The sequence below is a fragment of the Fistularia commersonii genome, chromosome 1 (genome assembly GCF_037954325.1).
Source record: "Fistularia commersonii isolate RoL2024-O1a breed Wild chromosome 1, RoL_Fcom_v1.0, whole genome shotgun sequence".
Lineage (NCBI taxonomy): Eukaryota > Metazoa > Chordata > Actinopteri > Syngnathiformes > Fistulariidae > Fistularia > Fistularia commersonii.
Window position 1 is genome coordinate 18,323,808 of NC_141284.1, and position 25,630 is coordinate 18,349,437.

The 25,630-nt window shown below is 41.4% G+C and overlaps 1 protein-coding gene across 5 annotated transcripts in view; it reads left to right on the forward strand.

Annotated features, from left to right (window-relative positions):
- Positions 1-25,351, forward strand: part of slc4a11 (solute carrier family 4 member 11) — a 117,846-nt gene extending 92,495 nt beyond the window's left edge. For all 5 annotated transcript variants that reach the window (XM_086152406.1, XM_086152380.1, XM_086152389.1 and 2 more), the window contains 12 exons: positions 2,604-2,688; positions 3,255-3,380; positions 3,907-4,020; positions 4,873-5,005; positions 6,027-6,100; positions 9,909-10,167; positions 10,829-10,935; positions 13,340-13,505; positions 15,519-15,692; positions 18,418-18,613; positions 20,280-20,449; positions 22,577-25,351. In XM_086152406.1, coding sequence (XP_086008532.1) covers positions 2,604-2,688; positions 3,255-3,380; positions 3,907-4,020; positions 4,873-5,005; positions 6,027-6,100; positions 9,909-10,167; positions 10,829-10,935; positions 13,340-13,505; positions 15,519-15,692; positions 18,418-18,613; positions 20,280-20,449; positions 22,577-22,643 — 1,671 coding nt within the window. In that variant the 3' untranslated portion in view covers positions 22,644-25,351. The remainder of the gene's footprint in view (positions 1-2,603; positions 2,689-3,254; positions 3,381-3,906; positions 4,021-4,872; positions 5,006-6,026; positions 6,101-9,908; positions 10,168-10,828; positions 10,936-13,339; positions 13,506-15,518; positions 15,693-18,417; positions 18,614-20,279; positions 20,450-22,576) is intronic.
- The last annotated feature ends 279 nt before the right edge of the window (positions 25,352-25,630 follow it).

The following is a 25,630-nucleotide window of genomic DNA, read 5'->3' on the forward strand; positions in this document are numbered from 1 at the left end:
GTCATTGACAGGCTGCGCCTCGCGGACATCTCCACATTGTGCTTTCAATTTTTTTTTTTTCCTAGCGTAGCATGTTGTTCGCTGTTTATCCCAGGGCTCAGTGTCATTCAGTGGAAGAGGGATGTATAGAGGAAGACAGATGGAGGTGCAGAGGGAAGGAGCGAGAGAGAGAAATGAGGAGAAAGCCGGAATTGGGTGATGGAGTGAGGGAGCGCCCCCCTTGTGTCAGAAACAGGACTGCACTGCGATTTTAAAGGGCCAACCTTGGCCTGTGTTAAGATCGAATGGCAAACAGACGGACAGTAATTCCTCTCTGAGACGTTTGTTTATAGAACATGCACACACATACACAAAGAAACACACACACACGTGCAATTATAAATGACTCCATGATGCACCGGGATTCAATGGATAAACACTGACAAGTCACATGTTCCTTTGCTGAGATCCAGCTGATGCCTTGGCTTGTTTCAGTGTTGTTTACATTACACACACACACACGCAGCTGCTGCTTGTATTTGCGTAGCTCTCCGGTCAACAAGGGAAACAAAAAGTCGGGTAATTGGAGATCATTCCTCTGACGAAGACCCGCATAATTTAACCTGCTTCTGAAGCCAGTCTAAGAAGCAAGAACCTTTCGTTTTACTTTTCCTGGATATACTATGGAGACATTTCACAACTCTTCCATTGTCAGCTGTGTTTATTAGCCTGAGCATCGCTGTTTGTCACAGTAGAGACACAAGGATCGTTATTAAATCCGCATTGTCCGTGATGCTTCAGCTTGAGACGTTTGTCTCGCTCTCAGCTCTGTTCAGACAACTTTGATTGAAAGATGACGCTAAAAAATGACTTCCCATTACAATTCACCATACTATTTCCCCAAAGGTCCCAAAGCAGAGAAGTATACGGCCCAATGTGTTTGTCAACAGTTCCGCTTAAGGGCTGCGTGTTTTAACTTACCTTAATTTGTAAAGATGATTAATAATTAACTAAGAAGTAAGTAAATGCAGGGGACCATTGTTTAGAGGTCCTCGTCTAGAACCGATTGGTCTCGTTGATTGGAGATCGGGACATGTGTGTTCAAGGGTCGGGTGAGGAAAAACATGAATGAGGGTGGAAAAAAGAATATTATAATATCTAGGACCACTTTAAGGCTGCACAGTGGTGCGGTATTGTGCATCTTTGCCCCACAGAAAGAAGGTTCCGGGTTCAAATCCCATGGATAACTGGGTTCTTTCTGTTGGTTTTCTCCAGGTTGGTTCTCTGTCTTTGCTTCTCAGCCCAAAAACACTGTTGACTGTAAATTGTCCGGAGGTATGAAAGAGAGGCTGAATGGTTGGATAGGTAGATATATGGCCCTGTGATTGACAGGTGGCCCATCCGGGCTAAGTCGAGCCTCAACAGTAAGCCAATGACAGTGAGTTTCCACATGTTTTCTGATCTTAGATCTCGCACAAGTCTTGTAGATGTTCAGGTTATGTAATTTGGGCCAAATTTACATGTCTTCCTGCTGCGTTTAATGTTATTTGCTTATTTCATTCCAGGTACCCTCATGATTATGTAAGCAAGGTCCCTTCTAGAGTCAGACACAAAGTAAAACAAATTAATTTGGAGTGCAGTCATAAAAATTTCATAACTCCTTGGATTTGGAGTTTTGAATAAATACAGATTTATTCCTGGGACTTAGTCATAAGCCGTTTGATAAACAGTAATCAGCACATTGTTAAAAAATTAAAAATAAAACAAGAGAACGTTGCGCTCTCCCAAGTTGTTGCTCCACTGCCTTAATCAGGTGGTTTAAGCCGCCGCCGTGCTGACAGGAAGTGTGTGTGAAACACATGCAAGCGACAGACGCTCCATTAGCTACTTCGGTTTATGGAGTTTGACAGGCATTATCATAATTGCTGCCGGTGAACATGCAGGATGAATATTTATTTACATGAAATAGAAATATATATTATTTTGGTATATGAGTTTGTTTGCGCATGTGTGTGCACTGCAGCGTACCCAGAATACTGTGTGTAAAACCTGTTTACAGAATCACCGCACGGTCTTTCTTTTTCCGCTCCGATGAAAAACAAGGCGTGACGTGCCCTAGGAACGTTCACGTTCTGTAGATTTTTGTTTTTTTGTTTTTAAGTCTTCATTCTGAGGAGAAAATTGAACATTGAAAAAAATAATAATAATTAAAAAAAAAACAGAAGTTTCATTTTTTTTCAGGCATATGTGTGGTCATATGGTTGTGTGCCAGTATATGTCTGTCCATGTGGTTCGTGGTGTGTGTGTGTGTGTGTGTGTGTGTGTGTGTGTGTGTGTGTGCGTGTGTGTGTGCGTGTGTGCGTGCGTGTGTGCGTGCGTGCGTGCGTGCGTGCGTGCGTGCGTGCGTGCGTGCGTGCGTGCGTGCGTGCGTGCGTGCGTGCGTGCGTGCGCGTGTGTGTGGTTGATCTTGTCATTTGGCCCGTGGCTCTTAATGACTGAATAATGGATCATGGCTGCCAGACTGAAGTCTAAGCTGGTTTTTGTTTTGTTGATTATTTTATTTGTGCATGTAGTTGTTCTTTCTAACTCCCCTGCCCCACCTTCTCTTCCCCCTCTGCCCACAGTGTAAAGACTTCTTCAAAGCCGGCCGGGGCATCTATGAGGACCTGTGCCGCAGGCTGCCCCTCTACGCATCTGACTTCACCGATGGTGGGTGACAACTGGACTTGGACCCATCTTCCTTAGCTGCCATTGATAGCTGCCATTGGTCAAACAGCTGTGTTTGCCACGGGCGTATTGCAGCCGTGTCCATGAGCTCGCTTTTCCTCGCTGAAAGCCCACACATTGTCAGGTGTTATCGTGCCGCCATGGGAACATTCACACACACCACAGCGGTCCAGCACGGACCCCTCAGCTGAACGTTCCCATAGCGTTTTATTGCAAAACCAAATTGTTACCGTATTCCTGTTGGCTCAATGTTGAGTGTTCCCTGATCAGGTTCATCCGTCATTTGGTTTAGTCTGCCACTGTTTTGCAAAAAATGGGGCGGATTATTGGTGTTTCCAGAGGGCAGCAGGAAGCTTTGCATTACAGTGGAGGCTCTCAGCCATGAACTCAGACAATTAGAGGAGCCTCCTCCACTCTATCGCAGCAATAAGCATGACTCACTCTGTGTGTGTGTGTGTGTGTGTTCGTGTTTGTGTTCGTATGTGTGTTCGTATGTGTGTGTGTGTGTGTGTGTGTGTGTGTGTTTGTGTGTGTGTCCGCCCGCCCAGGTATCGTCGGCAGTAACAAAACCCTGCTGAAGTACATGACCACGGCCATCTTCCTCTATATCGCCATCCTCCTGCCCGCCATTGCTTTCGGCTCGCTCAATGACGAGAGCACACGAGGCGAGATTGGTACATCAGCAAGAAACACCCACTCAGTCTGATGTTTTTCCACTTTCCACTTTTAGCGTGTGCTGTTAATGTGTTAGATATTATTTAAGATTATTTAGAATTATCAATGGTAAATTCAGATAATTCCAATAAAGTACATCACAAATACACATTTCATGCCAGGGAATTTGGCCTTAAAATATTATTTTATATTGATATTAGGGAAAAGGGAGAAAAGGGCAGTTTGATTTTGCATCCCAATCATTTTTATATGTCAACAAGCCCTGTTTTGTATTATTAAAAAAAATTCATCGGTGGAGTTGTATTCTTTTTTTTTCTGTTTTAAATCCTTTAGAAGGGTTTCAGTAGAGTGGAACTCTAGCATTCAACGAATTAAAAAGTTGAACTTTTGCAGCGGAGATTATTTTCATGCTTGAGGGAACAAGAACTAGATGTGAAGAGGAAGTGTAGAATGCGAGTCCCTTGTTATTATTAACAACTGCAGTATTTTGATGAGTTGCGTGTGTGTGTGTCCCCTGGCGTTCAGATGTCCGGAAGACCATTATCGGCCAGAGCATCGGAGGGGTCATCTACTCGCTGTTTGCTGGCTCACCGCTGGTCATCCCTCTCACCACAGCCCCCCTTGCCATCTTCATCAGTGGTAGGTCTCAGTTGCCGAGCTGAGCTCAGCCACAGAACACTTATCTTGTCAGTGGGTGTGGGAGGCGGGGTAAGAAGATTACGTCAAAAATGAGTAGGGGCAAGCTCCCCTCGGCTGGGAAGGAGTTCTGTGTCCTCATCCAATCTCTTGAGCTAGCAAACCGATATCAGTTCTGACAGTTCTGTCAGCGGACTATTAAAAAGTATCAGAAATACAAGTACTTTGTATGTCGACTACCCAAAGTCATTTATTTATTGCTCAGGGGTTTGCTCTGCCACCTCACAGTAAGAAGGGTCTCAATGGGTTCTCTCCAGGGGCTCCGTCAACCCTCCTCAGCCCAAAAGCAGGCAGCAGGTTCACTGAAGACTCTGAACTGTCTGTAGGTGTGAATGTTGCTATTTGTGGCACTGTGATTGATAGGCAACCCATTTAGGTTAAATCCTGCCTTTCGCCCCTGTGACAGCCAAGATCGACTCCAGAGGGCAGGATGCGGTGTAGACATGAAAGAGTGAGGGTTTTATAGATGAGCGACCTTATAGCCATTAATGATATGTGAGATAATCCAAACTTCTGGTACTGTAATATCTGGAGATGGTTTCATGTTTGGAAGGACATCCTTTGAATTTGCTAAGACCTCCTGCTTTTTTTAAGTGACGCAAATTAAATCATCACAAGAAGTCAATAGTAGTGACCATCAGACGACCCCTCATTAACCTTTTCTTTTGGTCATGTCTGGTGTAGCCGTGGCAACAACTGGGAACCTCGGTTTTGGCAGCCATTAATTAAGACACAGAGATGAAGAGTGGTTTTGTGGCATCAGCTGATGGAATCTTTCCACGTGGAAACTTTCAGTGATCCGAGGAATCTGCGATGACTACAACCTGGACTTCCCAGCCTTCTATGCCTGCATCGGTCTGTGGAACTGCCTCTTTCTCATCCTGGGAGGCATCTTCAACCTCAGCCTGCTCATGAAGCTCTTTAAAAGGTAAGTCAGAATCTTGACAAATTCACGGCTGATTTTTCTTTTCCCTTCCCCGCCAGTTTTCATGATTGCACCGTGACTCGTCTGGGTATTTAAAGCTGTTTTTTGTTCTCCTTGTTGTTCTGTTTTACATGGTTGCTGCACGGTAATTAAAGCTCAACTTGGCTGCCATCAATGTTGCCGTTTTAAAAAAAGGCCGCGATATGGGTTCAATTTCAAATGGATCAGTTTCGTCTGCTTGTGAAAGGTTAAATAAAGCCTCTTGTGGCTTTTCACATTTAAAAATTGGCTTCTTCGAGCATCATTTCTGCTCTCAGATCCGATCGGAGGTTGTGATTTTGGTTCCGGTTGTCCCCGAACGGTCATGTGAAACATGAAAGGCTGTGTCGGAATAAATGGGCTCATTTTTTGAATCTTGTGAGAAATATCAGGATTCAAGAATAGTTTGGATGTTGGATGGAGTTCTCATGAGTATGAGTTGTTTTAGTTTTGTACAATTAGATCTGCACATTGTAGAAGTATCTGTTATGCTAACAATGCATCATATGGGAAGCATGTCTTGACAGATGGATACAGCTCATTCACTGCTTAAAAAACTGTTGAGTTATTGTGGTGAGAAATAAACATAACAAAATTTGTTGAAAAATGTTACAATTGATATAAATAAATAAATAATAAATAAATCATAATAAGCAATTACAAATGATCTAAAAACTTAATAGAAATGAAATGAAAATAACAAAGGAATTAACTTGAATACAAAATAGTCAAAAACAATCAAACAGAGATTGAATGCATTTTTTTTTCATGGCATGAAGAAATTACTAGAATTTTTTTGACCCTTTGTAGCTTTTCCTGTTAAATGTCAGGTTATTGATTTAGTGTCAGATGTCAAATTTTGGATCATTTAGATAATAGCAGAAATGAAGTTGTAACCACATGCATTTTGACATGTTGGATTTCCAGATGTAAAGACGACGATGTAAAGTCCTATGTCCTCCATCTTGTCCCGCTGTCTCATCAGGTCGACGGAGGAGGTCATCGCCCTCTTCATCTCCATTGCCTTTGTGGTGGATGCCGTCAAAGGCACAGTGAAAAGTAAGGAATGCCTCACATGTGCACATGCAGTCAAACACATGCCCTGTTCTGTTTCCGTCGTTGGTTGCGATGACTCAGCTCTGACTAATGAAGCCTAATGTTGCAGATCACACGCTGCCCAAATCCTGAGGCAGACCCTATTTTTTTTTCATTTTGGAACCATATACAATTTCATTTCTTTATTCGTGTTGATTAGCATAGTTTAAAAAATCTCTAACATTTATTGATAGAAATGTTGCATGAAATTCTCCCCACTTTATACACAAACATTTAAATAACACATGTATATGTTTGTGTATACAGTAGGGAGAACAAGTATTTGATACACTGCTGATTTTTCAGCTTTTCCCTCTTGCAAAGCATGTTGAGGTCTGTCATTTTTATCATGGGTACTCTTCAACTGTGTGACAGAATCTAACACAAATATCCAGAAAATTACATTGTATGATTTTTAAGTAATTGATTTGCTTTTTATTTCATGACAAGTATTTGATACGTCAGAAATACAGAACTAAATATTTGGTACACAAACCTTTGTCAGCAATTACAGAAATCAGACGTTTCCTGTAGTTCCTGACCAGGTTTGCACACACTGCAGCAGGGATTTTGGCCCTCCACTCCAGACAGAAATTCTCCCAATCCTTCAGGTTTCGGGGCAGTCGCTTGGTAATATGGACTTTCAGCTCCCTCCGAAGATTTTCTGTAGGCTTCAGGTCTGGAGACTGGCTAGGCCACTCCAGGACCTTGAGATGCTTCTTATGGATCCACTCCTTAGTTGCCCTGGCTGTGTGTTTTGGGTTATTGTCATGCTGGAAGACCCAGCCACAAGTGAGGGAAGGAGGTTGTTGGGCAAGATCTTGCGATGCATGGCCCCATCCATCCTGTCTTCAATACGGTGCAGTCGTCCTGTCCCCTCTGCAGAAAAGCATCCCCAAAGAATGATCTTTCCACCTCTATGCTTCACGGTTGGGATGCTGCCCTTGAGGTTGTACTCATCCATCCTTCTTCTTCCTCCAAACACGGCGAGTGAAGTTTAGACCAAATAGCTCTATTTTTGTCTCATCAGACGACATGCCCTTCTTCCATATCTCCTCTGGATCATCCAGACCGTCATTGGCAAACTTCAGACGGGTCTGGACATGTGCTGCCTTGAGCAGGGGGACCTTGTGTGTGCTGCAGGATTTTAATCCATGACGCCATTGTGTGTCAGTAATGGTTTTCTTTGAGACTGTGGTCCCAGCTCTCTTCAAGTCATTGACCAGGTCTAGCCGTGTAGTTCTGGGCTGATCCCTCACGTTCCTCTTGATCATTGATACCCTGCGAGGTGAGATCTTGCATGAAGCCCCAGACTGATGGAGATTGACAGTCATCTTGAACTTCCTCAATTTTCGAATAATTGTGCCAACAGTGGTTCCCTTCTCACCATGCTGTTTGCCTATTGTCCCGAAGCCCATCCAAGCCATGTGCAGGTCTACAATTTTATCCCTGAAGTCCTTACACAGCTCTCTGGTCTTAGCCATTGTGTACAGGTTAGAGTTTGTTTGACAGGGTGTGGACCGGTGTCTTTTATACATGTAAGGAGTTCAAACTGGTGCAGTTAAAACAGGTAATGAGTGGAGAACAGGAGGGCTTTCTTAACGAAGAACTAATAGGTCTGTGAGAGCCGCAGTTCTTACTGGTTGGTATGTGATCAAATAGTTGTCATGCAATAAAAAGCAAATTAAGTATTTAAAAATCATATAATGTGATTTTCTGGAATTTTGTTTTAGATAAAATCACTCACAGTCGAGTACCTATGATGAAAATTACAGACCTCTACATGCTTTGTAAGTGGGAGAGGCAGAAAAATCATCAGCGTAGCAGACACTTGTTCTCCCCACTGTGTGTGTGTTTGTGTATACATATTTTTGCATATGTATATAAAGGTTTATATGTCTACGTATATCCATCCATCCATCATCTGCCGCTTATCCTGCACTCATGGTTGCGGGGAATGCTGGAGCCTATTATACAATATATGATATTAAATAATTTAAACCTCATTTTCTGTTATGTGGGGACACTGTAGCTAAATGAGTGTCTCTAACTCTGAGCACAGCAAGGACATGAGAAATTCATCTGTTGCCTCGCCTGGATGCGGGGATCGAAAGTGACGTGTCATGGATTTTTATAAGATGCGAGAGCCACTGGGAGTTAGCTGGAAAAAAAAAATATCCATGATTCCTAAAATCCGGGAGCCTGTTTAATGTGCAAACTCCTCCTCCTCTCATGTCCAAGACCAATTGCTTTTTACCAGATTACAGAAATATGAGTTTGACGCCAGTTTGGGGGGGGGGGGGGGGGGGGGGGCTGTCCAGACATTTGGAATAGATCGAACAATTTGAAGCCATCCCCAGATCCGGCTGGCGTCCGTTATTAGAACAGTCCTTTCTATTAGGGGTTTGATCTGCCGTGACTTGGAATAAGTGTGCAAATTGTCCGGCACAGAAGTGAGACACAAGCCTCCTTGATGGGGGGGAGGATGGGACTTATCACTCTGTCCCTCTGGTGGGTCAGCAGAGTGATAAGACACAGACCAAGATACTGAGCGCAAAATAAATCAATCTGGTCTCCGACACCATGCCCACAGCTACTTCTCAGCCACACTGCCTATACTGCACCCCCGCCCTGGTCAGTCATAAATATTCAAAAACAATTTAATTTCCAAAAATGAGGTGACGGTAGCGAAATGTAATTTATTGCCAATGCAACTGTTTTAGAGATTGCCAGTGCAGCGATTCAATTTTCATTTGTAAAATACACTGGGAGCTCATCTGTCATTACCATAACATTAACCCGTGCTATTTTTGATGACACTCTTTATCCCAAATATTTCCTGGCAATATGAGCGAGTGTATCTAGACTGCTGTGCAACTTTGTTTGCCCTGTAACGTCCTCTTGTTTGATGGAATTTTGTGTGCATGTATGCATTTCACACTTTTTGATCAAGAATAGAACTGCATTATTTGAATGATAACACTGGTATTTGTGCTCTGTCTTGTTTTTTTACACAGTACATAAAGTACTTCTTTTAATATTACTGTCCTCTGCCTTACCAGTGTCTGGGGGAATTAATAGTGTAATCAAATTACATAAGAATAATAATAATAATAATAATAATAATAACCATAATCCAAAAACATGAGTGCAATGTATGCGGTATAGATAGTGAATGAATGAAGAAGAAAGAAAATAAGACAATGGCTTTCTCTGCCAAATTCTTATTTTTCAAAGGCTGCTCCCTATTCACAATGTATTCAGACATAAGGAAAAAAATCAGTAAATTTGGTAGAATTGTCGTCATCAAAAATTACTCATTACAATTTTCAAGTATGTCAAGAGACAACGTGAAGATACTAGTTTTCATTCGTTATGCTAAGCTAATTAGCAGGAATGGGTCTCTGTAGCATGGATACAAGAATGGCAGCTGTCTTTCCATTGGATTTTTTGCACATTTTGCTCTAAAATTAGGGCAAAGCTTCTGTGATTAAAAACTAGCTTAGGAGCATGCTATTATGTGAACAAGAGTAACTTTCGACTGTTTGCCCATAGATATGATTCCCTCATTTATTTCTTCTGGAAATAGCTGCTCAAGGTCAAATGATGCAAAGAAAATAGCTGGATGTTTTAGTTCTAGTCTTTTTAGCTGCAGGTTCACGCCGCAAAGAATGCTAACCCAGTGTTAGCCCTTTGCACTTCAGTGACAAAAAAAATGATATCTGATTCATGAATGGCCCAGCTAATCAAACCTCCATGGGTGCTACCTCAGTCTTTCAGAGATACTACCACCCCCCAATGCTGACCAACAGGAGTATAGCCGACTTCCCAGAGAGCGGCGTCCCTCTCGGGGGGAACGGAAGCAACAAGGCAGCAGCAGCAGCGGTTGGGGCGACAGCGATGCCGGGTCCGACTCTGAACGGCCTCCCCGAAACCCTCATCCAGTGCACACGGGAACAGCCCGTCCTCTGCCTGCTGCTGATGATGGGGACCCTGTGGATGGGCTACACCCTCTACCAGTTCAAGCGCAGGTATGGACGCCGCCCTGCGTATAAAGAGAAGGGGTGTTTGGAAGTGAGATCTCAGCTCAACAGGGATAGCATCGAAGTTTTTCCCAGCACAGGCTCTCACAGAGCACATGGTTTCCCTGCCTGTGATTTAATAAGCAATAATATAAACAGTTCTTGCCTTACCATGGAGACGCGTCACAGCGTTTCCAGTGCAAGTCAAGAGGCATAAACTAAATATGTATTTATGCCGTATAAGTACCAGCACAATAAAAAAAAAAGGGACATTCTCAGGCTGTATGAACTGCAATTTAATTGAACATGTGCTCTAAAAACTTTTCACAATTTTTACAATGTTGTGACAGCATTGACAACAACACTCGCTAAAGCTACATTACATGCATGCACTGAACGCATCATATCGTATTGAACTGTACTCTTGGGACTCTGGCACATGGCAGAAGACACCCAGAAGCATCCCCATGTGTTGTTCACATTGTTGTTTTTTTGTCATTTTGTCATATCGCTATCACCACCATAAGATCAGAATATTGTAAATCGACAAGGGTAAGATTTGCCCTAATCTATCTACCAGCCAAAATGGACTGTTCAAGCAAAACAGATAGGCCCGTCTTTGTTCTGTAATTGTATCCCTCCATGATCTCACTCTCTCTCTCTTTTTCAGTCCATTCCTGCATGCCAAAGTGAGGGAGGTGCTGTCAGACTGCGCCCTGCCCATATCAGTGCTGCTGTTCTCCTTCATCGGCTCCTACCTTTTCAGCGATATTGAGCGTTAGTATCTTTTTTTTTTTTCTCTGACTCACTGACTATCAGAGGTGTTTTTGCCGGGGTTCATAAAGCAGGAAACTCAAGTTGAATCTATTTGCTTCATAGTTGGCTGTTAAAAAAGGACAAAAATAAAACTAACAGTATATGAAGTATTTAGTGTATATTCAATGTTAATCTGATCAAATAATATATATTTTTATAATCTGCACATCAATATTTGACAGAAAAAAATTGCAAGAACATCACTATAACTATGGTTCTATTAATTACAATGTAATTGCACACTTTTTAATTGATAAGTTGTTTTTAACTTTAAATTCAGTTGAGTGTTCACTTTAAATTCAGTTGAGTATATAAGTCAGTACACAAAGTTGCCATATCAGAATCAAACCAGGCACATCCCTGTGAAGTGAAGTGTTAACCACCGTGCCACTGTGCTGTTGTATTTTGCGATTTTAACAGGATTTTTTTTGTCAGAATCATAAATTTGAACACAGTATTATTGTGAACACAAAATTTTTAAAATGAACCATTCTCCAAATATTTATTGATTAAACAAATGACTCAGACTAGGCCCTTAGTGTGGTTTAGTCCAGCACAAAAATTCCTGGGCATGAACCAAACTGTAATATTTGGTTCCATCTTGTTTATGTTGTGATTATTTTTGCCATAATTTTGCATCTTTTTTCCTCTCCATTGGGTATTTCCACTCAGTTGGACTATCCTAGTGTCTTTCATGCCCCTCGTAGAAAACAGGATTGTTATTTTTCTCACTTTGCATTGCCAGTCGCCATTCAACATCACTGTAGTGCCTTGCCTACAGTAAGTCGAAACCATTCATTGAGCCAAAATAGTGGGACGCTGCAAACTTTGCACATGATGACGGCCCCCATGAAGCCTTACTTGACTTCCCTCCTTCTTATCAACACAAGCTGGCAACTCATGTGTTACTGTTCATCACGATCCCCCCAAGACTGTTTCAGGGCCTCATCCGAAACTTCGGAGGTCTCCAGAGTGAAAAAAACGAAAGGCTTGGCGTCCCCGGAGAGATGGGATCGCCCCCCCCGGAAACTGAAAACAACACAACCACACATGGGGCCACCAGGGTTTCAGAAGAGTTTTTAATGAACTGGTGAAGGTGTTAACTGGGGCAAACGTGGCCGACGGAGGGGAGTAGATCTGGCATCTGCGTGAGCATTAATTTTTTATCTCTCCGCTACAACAAGGTTGGGGGATGGTGTGGGGTTAGTGAGTAAGTGACATTTCATTGCTCTAAAATAAGAAAATACTTGAGATTTTTCTTAAAGTGTTGCATAATAGTTTCAACATCATTACAGATAAAGGGAAAAATGAAGAAAGACAAGCCAAGTGTGTGTGCATCTGCATGAATGTGTGCGTGCGTCTGCATGAATGTGTGTGTGCGTCTGCATGAATGTGTGTTTGTGTGTGTATAGGGGTCTTGTAATGTTTACAGGACATCTCTTGTTTGTGTGTTTAATGCGCCATTTTGGAAAACATTTACACTATAAGGATTTAGTTTCCAGCCTAAACTAGGCTGAATGGCTGGAAGATGCACCCCAGACAGGGTCGCCAAACCTTTTTTTTAATCTTCATTTTTTATTGTCTGTCATTACGGCTCAGGCCAAGACATATTGAAGATTTTCTATTGTTTACCTTTTTTACGGAGCCTCCATTCATGGTTGCCAAGGCAGCAGCTGTTCTCCGGGGAACGGTACAAGGAAGCCAGTGAGATTGAAGTGCTCCTCATTGTTCTGTCCAATAGACGAACAGTTCTCTTCACTGACGAAGAAGAGATGAACAGTTCTCTTCTTCGTTTTTCTCTGGTGTTTATTGACGGCAGGTAATCCAGCTGGTTGATGCATCACTTGTACAGGCCAGCGATTGTCACCCCCCACATAATATTATTGGCATGGTTTGGTCCGTGTTGTGCTGTGTGAATGCAAAGTGAGCCAAAGGAAAGTACAGCAACATTTGAAATAACAAGAATTAAAAAGAATTGATTAAAATGGAAAATAAACTTCACAAGCCGATGTTGATGATTTCACATCATGGTTTGTTTTTTTGAGTCTCAAGAACACCAGTAATATGTTGGGAAAGCAAAATGTATGCAAATGCCTTTTTTTTTAAAAAAAAAGATTGAGTGTGTAAATGAAAAAAAATGTTCTAAGTCCACCTTTTCATAACCTATAAATGAAAAAAATAAAATGTTGTATTTTTAAAACATTTAATTTTCAACCAATATAAGTTGCTTGAAAATAGTAATTGGATCAGAGTTATTTTATTACGGCAAAAACCCCATGATATTTTAGTTGGGCGAAAATAAACAATTATCAATATACAGCCATCAATGAAATATCAGTAATCGATATCCGTTTTCTCTGATCAGTTCCAGTCTTCAGGGTTCACAACCGCCCGATCTTCAACGTAGCACCGTTTGAGCGGCTCTCTGCCCTGAATGTAGTCAGCGCCATGGGCCTGGGCTTCCTCCTGGCCCTCCTCATCTTCATCGACCAGAACATCGTCGTCTCGCTGACCAACGCACCAGAGAACAGGTAAGACTTTTGGTTCCCAGCGAGTGTCCCTCTCCTCTGCACAGCCTTTTTTTTTATATCAACATCAACTATTGCTTGAATGTAAATCCAATGTCACAACCTACGTCCAACATAATGTAATTGTTCTAACAACACTGGCGTCCAGCTGGGAGTGAAAATAGGACAAACTGATCGGTTCTTTGGCCTGTAAAGTATTGATCACCTACACTGATACAGATGTGTTGACCAGCCTCTACTTCCTGTTATCCTCCTCTACTGGTCAATGGGGGCACTCTGGTTAGCGCAGATTTAATTAGTTGCAGTTTGACAAGAAACAAACCTTCCTCCTTTTTCTCGTCGTCCTTTTCCCTAGACTGGCATCGTCTTTTCTTTGTTTTAATTCGTTTTTGTCGTGCCGACGGTTATTATTGAAGCAACCAGGTTATTTTTATCTGCTCTTACGCCATCTGTCTGTGTGTTTCTGATGCCTTATTCTCAGAAATTTTGCGATGCAGTCCATTTCAGTCCATTGGGAGTATCTATTGAATAAATTATTATGCTTTTTTTTCAGGTTTCGCTTTGTCTTTTTTTTCCCCCCGCAATCTGGTGCTCAGACTTATTTATGGCTGTAGTGGATTTCAATGTCGGGCTCAAGGGCATGTCAGCAGGACAGCGGGTGAAGGAAAGGGTTTTGATTCATTGGCGAGAGCGATGAATATGTGTCCGGGTGGGGACAGCTGTTCCAAAAGTGTCCAGACCCAGACCCTTTGAAGGGTCATCCGATAAATTAACAGGAAGGACAGAATACTGTTAAGAATTTTCCAGAAAGAGGGAACTATGATGAATATTTTCTCATTACATACCAGGAATTCTTGTCAAAATCTTTTTGTCTTCCTCAGTTCAGAACTGAAGAAGTCAACAGCAAGTCAGGATGAAAACAGTGGAGAAAAGAGTCAATATTTGCCTCCACCTGATTTTTCAGTGTAGCTGCATGTGTTGGCTGATGGCAGTATTGCAGATCAATGTTTTACATATGATTTGGATGATCAGTTGGTTACTTATGTGTTATTATGCAAAAATAAGACAAGTGAACATTAATTGCTGTGTGAGACATTTCAGTGTCACACATGTGATATGTATTTTATCAAGTAACATTTATCGATTAACTAATGTGTTTTAAACATGTCAGATGCTCACAAATCGATCGATGTTAATGTATGAAGTGTATGAACTCTTACTGATCAATATTTTGTTGAAGACCTGATCAGTTGGTTGCATCTGCACCGCTCAGTTTTTCATTACCTGCAGCCGGTTTCCAGGTCACACTTGTGTTTCTTAGTAATGGAACAGGATCCACCTCAACTCTATTACTGAGAAATATCACAGTGATATAAGTGAAATATTACAGGAACAACATTATCTTTCAATAACTAATGTGAAAATATACACTTCAGCTGGAGGGGGGCTTTAATGTATCATGATGGCACTGTGGTATTTACAAACATCTGCGCCAAATCTCATTTGAGCTACTCAAAAGGACAGCAACCCCCCCCCCCCCCCCCCTCCCAACACGCGGAAGCGCACACACACACATATCACCCTTGTGCGAAAACAACTGAAGAAATGGAAAAAGCAGCACAGCAGTGGCTTCACAAAGATTAGCTTTAACATCCTGCCCTGCTATTTATTTGGTTGGCGCCGACCTGTAAAAACTCTGTACAGAAGATGGGGGAGAGGGTTTGAGAATGGTTTTGGTTTTTCTTTGTAAATTAAGAGAGATGATTATCAAAACATGTGAGCAAGTTGATTCAGGTTGTGATGAAGGGCACCACTCACCTCAGGAGGAGGATGCTCTTTTTATGTGTGCACACGAGCAGGCGTGTGTGTGTGTGTTTGCACTTGCTGCAAAATTTGTCATCCTTTTAATATCTCTATCAGTGTGTGTATGTGTGACCAGTCTGGTGAAAGTATCGATTGCTTTTGGGTCGCTGGCACATCCTTCCCGGTGTGTCACCTTCCGTTTGTGTTCCGCAGGTTGCTGAAGGGCACTGCGTATCACTGGGACCTGATGCTCTCCGGCCTCATCAACATCCTGATGTCCGTGCTGGGGCTGCCCTGGATGCATGCCGCCTTCCCCCACTCCACCCTCCATGTGCGCCAGCTGGCCTTCGTGGAGCAGCGGGTGGAAGGGGGCCACCTCTACGAGACGTAAGTTCCTTCCTCCCCGCCGGCCGCTAATCGGGCACTCGTTGAAAGGTCGTCTGTGGAGTTGCGGGCTGCGGCTGTAATTTATGCTCCCATGCCCTGCTCCTCCCTAAGTGCATGATGACGAGGTGGCTAACGGCATTCTAGCCAAAAGAGTAGGAGGTGAGGAGGTGGGGTCTTAGACAGGATGAGAGGATTAAGTTCATCGCCCTGGAATGGGAAAAATTAGACTCAGAATATACTTGCAGCTAATAAAGTAGTGGATAATCAGGAGTAAATTGCTCTCTGTTTATAAACACATGTCTTGAAGGGATAATTCACCTGTACTGACACAATTCACGTGAAATATGAAGAGCTGGACACAGACTCCTGCGAATTTGTTTATCACAATCAGTGATGGCCAAAGGAAATTGTAGTATGCCGTCATTGAAGCTGAGTCTAGGGTCTGATCTCGAAAAATGGTGCAGATAATGTTATAATGTTAAAAATGACAGGCCATATCTTACTAGAGGTGCAAAAAAAAGAAGAGAATCAATCACATGATCATTCCTTTAAAAATGGCGCCCCAATAACATCTTTGTTAACACATATCTCTGGTCAAAAGAGCCTGTGTTTGCTCGAACGTCGAGAGAGAATACGTTTTTTTGTATTATATGTAGAATAAATTGTCTTTACTTTTGGAGCACTTTTTGGCGTGCAGATTTTTTTTCAAATCTCTATTCGGTCTGCCAGCATTGCACATCCTCAAACACTAAAAAGACAGAATTTTCAAGTCATCCACGGATTGCTATGTCTATTTCTAAAAAAAAAAAGGTCGTAGGCCGTCTGTCGTTGGACGACCTACAAGCAGTCACAGTACAGAGACATGGGACTAGATAGCCAATGTGAAAAAAGAAAGGAGAGATGTTGACAAAATGTAAATGAACCGGCCCGGTTGTTTAATGCGTCAGCCATCATCTCTTGACAAGCTGATATAGGCCGTTTTAATTCCCATCCCACCCGATTGCGATTGGCTCTGTATTGGGGATGCAAGCAGGACATACCTGCAGGAGGAAATGGAACCTGGATGTTTTGTCCCACAATGATTTTTCCTATCTTTTCAGCAGTTTTTTTTTTTTTTTTTTTTTTTACATTTATTATTTTTGCCATAATAGGAGATTACCTTCCAGTGTAATAGTGCCATTTTGTCAGAAGAATAATGTGGAAAATACAACTTGAATGATGGTACATATTTTTTCATTGTCAAATACAACGATCAGAATAGATGTAATTTTGAATCCACCTAACAATAGAAACGTATTATGTGTCAAAGTTTGACTTGTAAGAAAATGTAAAATCTGCTTGAAACCATGGCAAACTCTTGAGCCACATCAGCCTCAGGAGCTGGTTCGCTGATTTATTAATTTTAAAACTTTATCATTTATTTTTTCTGGGAAGACACCCAGATGTTAGAAATGTTGCTGTTCTGAGCAGCAGCTGTTTTTTTCAGGGTTTTTTTTCCCCTCTCTGTGATCCCTATAAATCAAAGACACCAGCAGCAGACCGGTTGCATCACAAGTGATGGAGGGCCGGCGGCTCCCCCCCCACTCCCGCCCCTCCTCACATACACACACACACACACACAGACTCAGATACAAATTCACACACACAGCCTCCCCGCCAGCACCCTGTGGGGTGGATGGCAGATGGCCCCGGGGCTGGGGAAGTCGGCGCAAAGGCTATTTCTCATTTTCACGCGTGTGCAAATGTTATCGCCAAAGAGATGGAAGCAGCCATTTGAAAAATGGCTGCCAAGACCACCTAAATAAATGCATGGTCTGTTTTGGCCTGGGAGCCACATACATTTAACGTGCCTGATAAGGAACTTGCCCCTCAAAATTTTCAATAAGTTATCTGTCCTGTCTCACACACATACACTCACACATAGATGCACGTACAGTCATACATCCACTTTAATCCTATTGAAAATGAGTCACATCAGTCTCTCTGTGTCTGTTTCACTCCGTCACTTTTGTCACTGAGATGATGAGTCAAGGATTGCAAATGTTGTGTGTGCCCGCGAAAGGATGCACACACACAACTCCATCCAACTTGCCCATTTGTTTGACGATTGTTTCACAGAAGCGTCTTGATTTATTTTGTTTCTTGTCGAAGCTGTTTTAAATAAGATTTTCTTACCTATTTTTTTAAAGTAATTTATTTATTTATGTTAGTTAGTCCCAACCAAGGTGCAGTATTATCATTTATTGTAATTTTAATAATTAATCGACTGAGTTAATTCAGTGTGAAGTTAAAAAAAAAAAAAGAGGGAGGTGTTATTTGTGGACTTATTTCTCACAAAAAGATTGTTGCGAAACCTACATGGCAGTACTCAGTGGTGATTGGATGTTCATGTCATGTGACCCATTGACTTGAAAGATTTGCATCAAAAAAAACAATTGGTATCTTTACATCAGTCTCTTATGAACTATGATGGCTATAGTTTACGAATCCTCTCTTATTGTTTTATTCTAAAATAATGAGCCTGTTTCTTCCAAACATTGTTCCCCAGGAGTTTTATTCCTTCAAGTTAGTGAATAGAAAAATAAATTAAGTAAAAGACACTTTGCTGTAGATCTGATATGAAAAGATGTGGAAAACAAATTACCGGTTTCATCGTAAGTCATTGCTTTACGGTAACTGCTCCATCTCATCGTGCACCTTCCCTCCCCTCCCCACTTTGCCTCAGCATCGTCCAGGTGAAGGAGACCCGGCTTACCTCCTTGACGGCCAACATCTTCATCGGAGTGTCGGTGCTGTTGTTGCCCGTTCCCCTGCAGTGGATCCCCAAGCCCGTCCTGTACGGCCTCTTCCTCTACATCGCGCTCACCTCCATCGATGGCAACCAGATGTGCGACCGCATGGCCCTCCTCCTCAAGGAGCAGGTGTGTGTGTGTGTGTGTGTGTGTGTGTGTGTGTGTGTGTGTGTGTGTGTGTGTGTGTGTGGGTGTGTGGGTGTGTGTGGGTGTGGGCGGGTGGGTGTGATGTTGCCATATGCGAATTGTGGCGCTCTGCAGATCAAACGCTTAAGCCATCAGCAAGCCATCCTGAAGTACCATAGGAATCTCCCGGGGGGCGGGACTTAATCCGGAGAGGACACCGCCAACTAACGTCACCACAATAAGACGTATATTAATACAAATCACCAATAAATAAACGACCACTCTTTCTTTATATAGTCTTATCAGTCATACGGATATTTGATCTACAAAGGTTAATTTTTTCATTCTTGGTGCCTTATCCTTCACAGATTGTTGTAGTTTTATCTTATTTATTTATTCCCAAAAAACTGCACTATATGTTTTTGTATTATTTTCCTGCAACCTGTTTGTTCAGGCATCTTAAAGTTTTTTTTTTCTCTGTATTTTCATATTATTTTGGTTTAGTTTTATTTTTGCAACTGACTATTTTTTTGATTCACAGATCATTTTTAGGGATTTTTTTTTCATAATTGTTATGTAATTTATTGCCATCTGTCCACATTTTGAATTGCAATTGCTCCTTTAATTAATAATGGCTCATTATGACTTTTCTTGAATTCTTAGAACAACTAGGTCATTTCTGATTTTCGGGTGATTTCCTATAAATTTTCAAATGAATTTCAAATTTATATTCACACATCTCAAACCCGATATATCATTATCAGGGTAAACTTCCAGATGATACCCGGCTCATTTTTCAGTTATTTTACAGCCATGATCTCCTGATCATTCAAAGATGTAATGGATTTCTCTAGATTTTTCCAGACACCGTACTAGAATTCGATTGACGTTTGCGAATCTTAATTCTCATCCTACTCCTGTATGAAGACAATGCTGCTCGGTTAGCTCACGACACCAGCGCCTTCAAGTGGCCGAGAACACAAAAAGCGCAGAGGCACTGGAGGATGGAGGCAGCTGGTGGGGCGACAGAGATCCGTTTCATCCATCACGTTTCTAAGACTTCTACTTTAAAAAAAACTCAGTTTATTGCACTTTGAAGTGTATTTTAGTGTCACAGAGTGTCTCTTTTGACTGGCACTGGTTGGAATTATAAATATAATCTCCATTTTATATTTCAGACGTGGGATCCACTTTAAAGAACTAGTCTTTAAAGAACATATTTTTATATTGCCTGGTTATAACATCATTATTACTTTTTCTTGAAGGCCTTTGAAAAGCACATTACACATTTTATTGCAATCATTTAAATATGCAATAACAAACTGTAGGGATCTTGCCTCTAAGGTCTTTATAAGAATGTGCTGCACATTTTGCGGGTGTTACACAATGGAGGTGTGATTACACAATAAGGTGATGCCTTATTATACTTTGTTTGAATCATTGCCTAGCATATCTTTTTATTTTTTAGCCTGATTCAGAAACTGTTGTTAAATGGAATTAAAAAATGAGGCGCCATCCTTCTTTGAAATCAGATTTGGATTTTTTTTTTTTACCCAGCTGATGATTCACCAAATCTGTAATCCATACTTCACTTTTTTGAGGAAATCTGCCTCTACATTAAGAGAGATTTTTTTTGTAAATCTGTGGCAAATCCTCTGCCCTCCTGCAGACATCTTACCCGCCCACCCATTACATCCGCAAAGTGCCGCAGAGGAAGATCCACTACTTCACCTTCCTGCAGATGATGCAGCTGCTGGTGCTCTGCTCCTTCGGCATGTACCCCATCCCTTACATGAAGATGATCTTCCCTCTGCTCATGATCCTGCTGATCCCCATCAGGTACGCCGCCTTTGTGTGTGTGTGTGTGTGTGTGTGTGTGTGTGTGTGTCTCACCAAATTACACGGGGGTTTTAGAAAAAGCCGCGAAAGGAAATTAAAGTTAGCAGGCGTTGCTGTCCACCACAGCATTGTGGGGGTTGGTTAATTGGGGTGGGCACTGGAATGGTACTGCTTCTCCATCCCTGGCGCTGTGGTCACTAGAGATGGGGAAGCGCACACGTGCACATGTAACGTGGTCTATAGCACGTGAAGATTCTGCAGCCATTTCCCATCTAATACAGCCTTTAGATTTATTTCTTGAGTCAATTCACCTACTCACCTCCATCAACATATGATGCTTTTAAAAACCTTTGTCTCTATTTGACAAGAGGACAAACTCCATCTCACTCAACAGTTTTTTTCAGCCCTTTCAGTCCATCCAACTCCTTTGATATTTTTTTGGTTTTGGCCAAAACCCTCTTGTGTTACTATGGTCACACTAAACATGGAAAAACTATATAGCGGGAAAAACAAGTGTTTGATACGCTGCTGATTTTTCAACATTCACACTTACAAAGCATTTAGAGATCTGTATCTTGTATCATCGGTACTCTTCCACCTGGAGTGACGAAATCTAAAACAAAAATCCAGAAAAACACATTGCATGGTTTTGAAATGATTAATTTGCATTTTATTGCATAAGTATTTGAACACCTACCAACCAGTAAGAATTGCAGCTCTCACAGACCTATTAGTTCTTCGTTAAGAAAGCCCTCCTGTTCTCTACTCATTACCTATGTTAACTGCACCCGTTTGAACTCCTTACCTGTATAAAAGACACCAGTCCACACCCTGTCAAACAAACTCTAACCTGTACACGATGGCCAAGACCAGAGAGCTGTGTAAGGACGTCAGGGATAAAATTGTAGAGCTGCACATGGCTGGGATGGACTTAGGGACAATAGGCAAGCAGCATGGTGAGAAGGCAACAATTGTTGGCACAATTATAAGAAAGTGGAAAGATGGATCAGGAGAAGATCTGTCTGGAGCAGAGGGCAAAAATCCTTGCTGCAGTGTGTGCAAACCTGGTCAAGAACTACAGGAAACTTCTGATCTCTGTAATTGCCAACAAAGGTTTGTGTACCAAATATTAAGTTCTGTTTTTCTAATGTATCAAATACTTGTGTTGCAATAAAAAGCAAATTAATTTCTTAAAAGTCATACAATGTGTTTTTCTGGATTTTTGTTTTAGATTCCGTCACACTTGAAGAGTACCCATGATAAAAATGACAGACCTCAACATGCTTTGCAAGTGGGAAAAGCTGAAAAATCAGCAGTGTATCAAATACTTGTTCTCCCCACTGTATGTTTGATTATCACATTCCTGTTACTTTTCAGAAAGAAATTTACAGGTTTAGTGGTTTTTGGAAGTATATTTTCTTTAGTGGATATCAGAGAAAATGAGCTTTCCTCATTGTCTTAAGATTTTTAACCGATTTATGGCCCAAAAGGATATTGTTTTATTTATACTTTTAAATCAAAGGACATGTATCATTATTTTAAAGTGGCTCCAGAATTTTGTGATTGCATCTCACCCTAGCTCAATTTGTTTTTACTTTTTATTTATTTTAGCCAATCCGTCCCCTCCTCAAATGCAACTTTCACTGTATTTCACGATGAATAATTGCACATTCAGCCTGAAGTGATCAATTAATGATGGGAATACAAAGCAGCACAAATGAATCTCAAAAATAAATCAAGAGAAATGTAATTTCGGAATTCCATATTCAGACTAAAATACAACTTAATCTGGATTTCCAAAAAACACAACAAATGATAATAATTGAAAAGAATTTGCAAATTTCAAAACATCTGCATGAGAACAATTTAGACTTATCATTAAGTGAATATTTTCATTAAAGTCATTCCGAATGGTATGTGGAGGGGACGTTCAAGGGAAAAAATACGGAAAAACATTTTGTGTTGTGTTTTTTTTTTTTTTTATGATAAAGATAAAAAAAAGTGCTATTTTTAAGTGTACGATACGGCCAGCTCTAACGACAGACATTGCGGGTGTTTCTCAGTGTAATGTTGTCCTTCTGATTCCTGCTGTAGCCAGCTCTAACCGGCTCTGCTTTGTGTGTTTAGGATCAGCGTGCTTCCTCATATAATTGAGGCCAAATACCTGGACATAATGGATGCCCAACACATGTAGCCACAGGTGGAGTCGCGTTCTGGATCCACAGAATAAGACACTTGGAATAAAAAAAAAGTTTAAAAAAAGAGAGGGAGTTGGGGGGGCAAGCAAACATATTTTTCAATGCAAAACTGTTACGGAAGCCAAAAGGAGAAAAAAAAACGACTGCTAGATTTTTGTATCAGATATGGACACTCTTACAGGTGAAGCACTGGAAACGGGGTGCAGGGGTTGCCGGGGATGCTGGGGGTTTGGGGTTGACGAGGACGAGACGTCAAGCACCGAAACGACTCGGACTCTGCGAGGATAAGCTTTTGTTGGAATAACTGGTCAATCCAGGACTCCCGCTGTTTCGCCTCCATCCGACCCTGCCCGCTCGGCCCCGCATACCTCCATGTTTTCCCTCCCTTTTCTTTGTGCTATAACTCTCGACTCTGCCCCAAGTGCAGCGTCCTCCCCTGTGTTCCCCACCTGTGGGCAAGTACTTGAATTACTGGCTGATACAGTGTAAGTCATGAAACGGCTGGTGTCCGGTCCTGAGAAGGGCGTAACGCCACAATGTCGGCATCACCTCTACCTTTTATCGCTCTGCCCTCTCATTGTGTTGTTACACTCATATATATATATATATATATATATATATATATATATATATATATATATATATATATATATATACATACATATATATATATATATATATATATATATATCGATATCTATCTATCTGAAGCTATCTATATATACATATATATATACACACATATGTATATATGGGTATATTCTACATGCTTACACTGTGTTGATGCGTACTTAAATACTTTTCCATGGGTGTGTTAGCTGGTAGGAACACTGCGCTTGCGTCGCATCTTTCTATCTTTCTGTGCCTGTGCAGTTTTAAGAAACAACAGTCTTTTTTTGTTTGTTTTGTTCTTTTCCTCAAGAAGGATGGAGGTGTTTAATTTTTAAGATCATTCCAGTGAAATCAACTCAAAAGGATCATTCTGGTGTTTTTGGATGAAGCCGCGAAAACAAAAAATTGGAACGAGAGCTGAGCAGGTCAGCGAGATCGACCGGTACCTGAAAGTGATTGGGGGTGTCCGTGGCACCGGGGGGGGGGGGGCGATGGAACCGGCAGTGATGTTGTCACATGGGGACTGCTGTCCGTTGGTTTGACAGCACGGAGAGTCATCGGGTTTGTCGAGCGTAAACTAAAAGTCACTGAGGAAAGAGTTAAAAACAAACTGGTTAAAACCGAGAGCTTTGTCTTCCAGCTCAGCTCTTTTTCACCAGAACGGCACCTCCTGAGGGGACAAAGCCCCCTGCTGGCGCCATAGAGGTCATCCCATTGAGCCCACAACCCCCCTTCCCTGAGACACCTGAACCTCCTTCACGAGCAGCGACTGTCTTCCTCACTTTCGCTGAAATGGCCAATAATTTCCAGAGCAAATACAGGGTGGTCTTGGGGCAGGGGAGCCAGGGAACCTGCCCACCCCAAATCTGACTGGGCATGTGTAATTTGAAAATTACTTTTGACCCAATTTGACATCACTCATGACACTATTTGTTTTTGCCAACCACTGGATAGCCTAGCTACATGCTGGGGTGGAAGGTTGGGGGTGACGGACCGCCTGCAGGGTTCCAAAGGACAGTCACGATAACATCGGTGATCTGGAGGACCTTGATAACTTAGCTCCAGCTCTGTTTAATCTTAATCCAGTATGGAATAACGTTGGTCACCCTTGGGGTGTGAAAAGTGGAAAAAGCCAGCGTTTTTCCCCAGAAGTTTGGGAAAAAAAAAAAAAACAATAACACCGGAATAATCCTTTCAAGGGGAGGAAGAGACTGGTGTCTAAATGTGTGTGTATGTCAATCTGTCCTGTCTGGTCCCGTTGCCCCATTAGAAGTCCTAATTTTTTTTGTCTTAACTTTTAAGGTGGAATTGAAGTGCTGGGAAAAAGAAAAAAAAACATTCCACCAGTCTATAGTTTCTGTAATTATTAAGAGTGACAGCACAAACCAAAACACAGATAATCTATCAAATTCTGAAGATAGTAGAATATATTAATGGCAGTAAATAAAAATGAATATATATATAAATATATATTTTAGGTTTGGATTAAAATAGAATATTTATTTATGGAGACGAGTGATGTGTGTTTACCCCAAACTGGATGGTAATGTTTTTTTTTTTTGTTTGTTTTACTTTTTTTTTTTTAAATGTAATTCAGTATATAATCTATTTTTGCTCCGTTGACATTCCACATTAAGATTGTTTTGGGGGGGGAGGGTTGCACATTGATCAGTGTTTATGTCTCAAAAATCCCCTTCCAGCTCCATGTCCAAAGTCTTATTGCAGTTCTGCAGTTCTGAAGACATGAACATGTGCAGGTTAAATCAAGGAAATTACTCAAAAATCCCAAAAAAAAAAAAAAAAAGAAAAACAATAAAAAGAAATTAAAAAAAAAGGAGTTTAGAATCAACAAATTGCATCCTGATTGATTTCTATTTTTTTTTCTCTTATATTTTGATTTCGTTTTACGTGGACAAGTGTTTAAAGGGTGAGCTCTAGAGTAATCCGGTCTTGTTTTCTCCTTAGATGTTATGATTAGATCAATGCTTGCAGACGTTGTCATGTAATAATCTGGAGAGATTATCTTGTTGTTCACACACACACACACACACACACACACACACACACACACACACACACACACACACACTCATGCACACACAGATTTCTGAAGCATGTCTCATCTGGGTTTTTTGATACAAAATGTGATGCCAACGGACATGCGTATTCTACACACACACACACACACACACACACACACACACAGATAAAAAAAAAATTAAACGTGAGATCTCAGTAATAACCGAATGCAGCGCTCAATATTCAGCAATACTGTGTATAAAGCCACAAGAGATCCGGTCAAACTACCACAACAGGCCAGCTGTACTTTTTTAAGAAAAAAAATCACAAAAAACAAACTGAAAAAAACAAT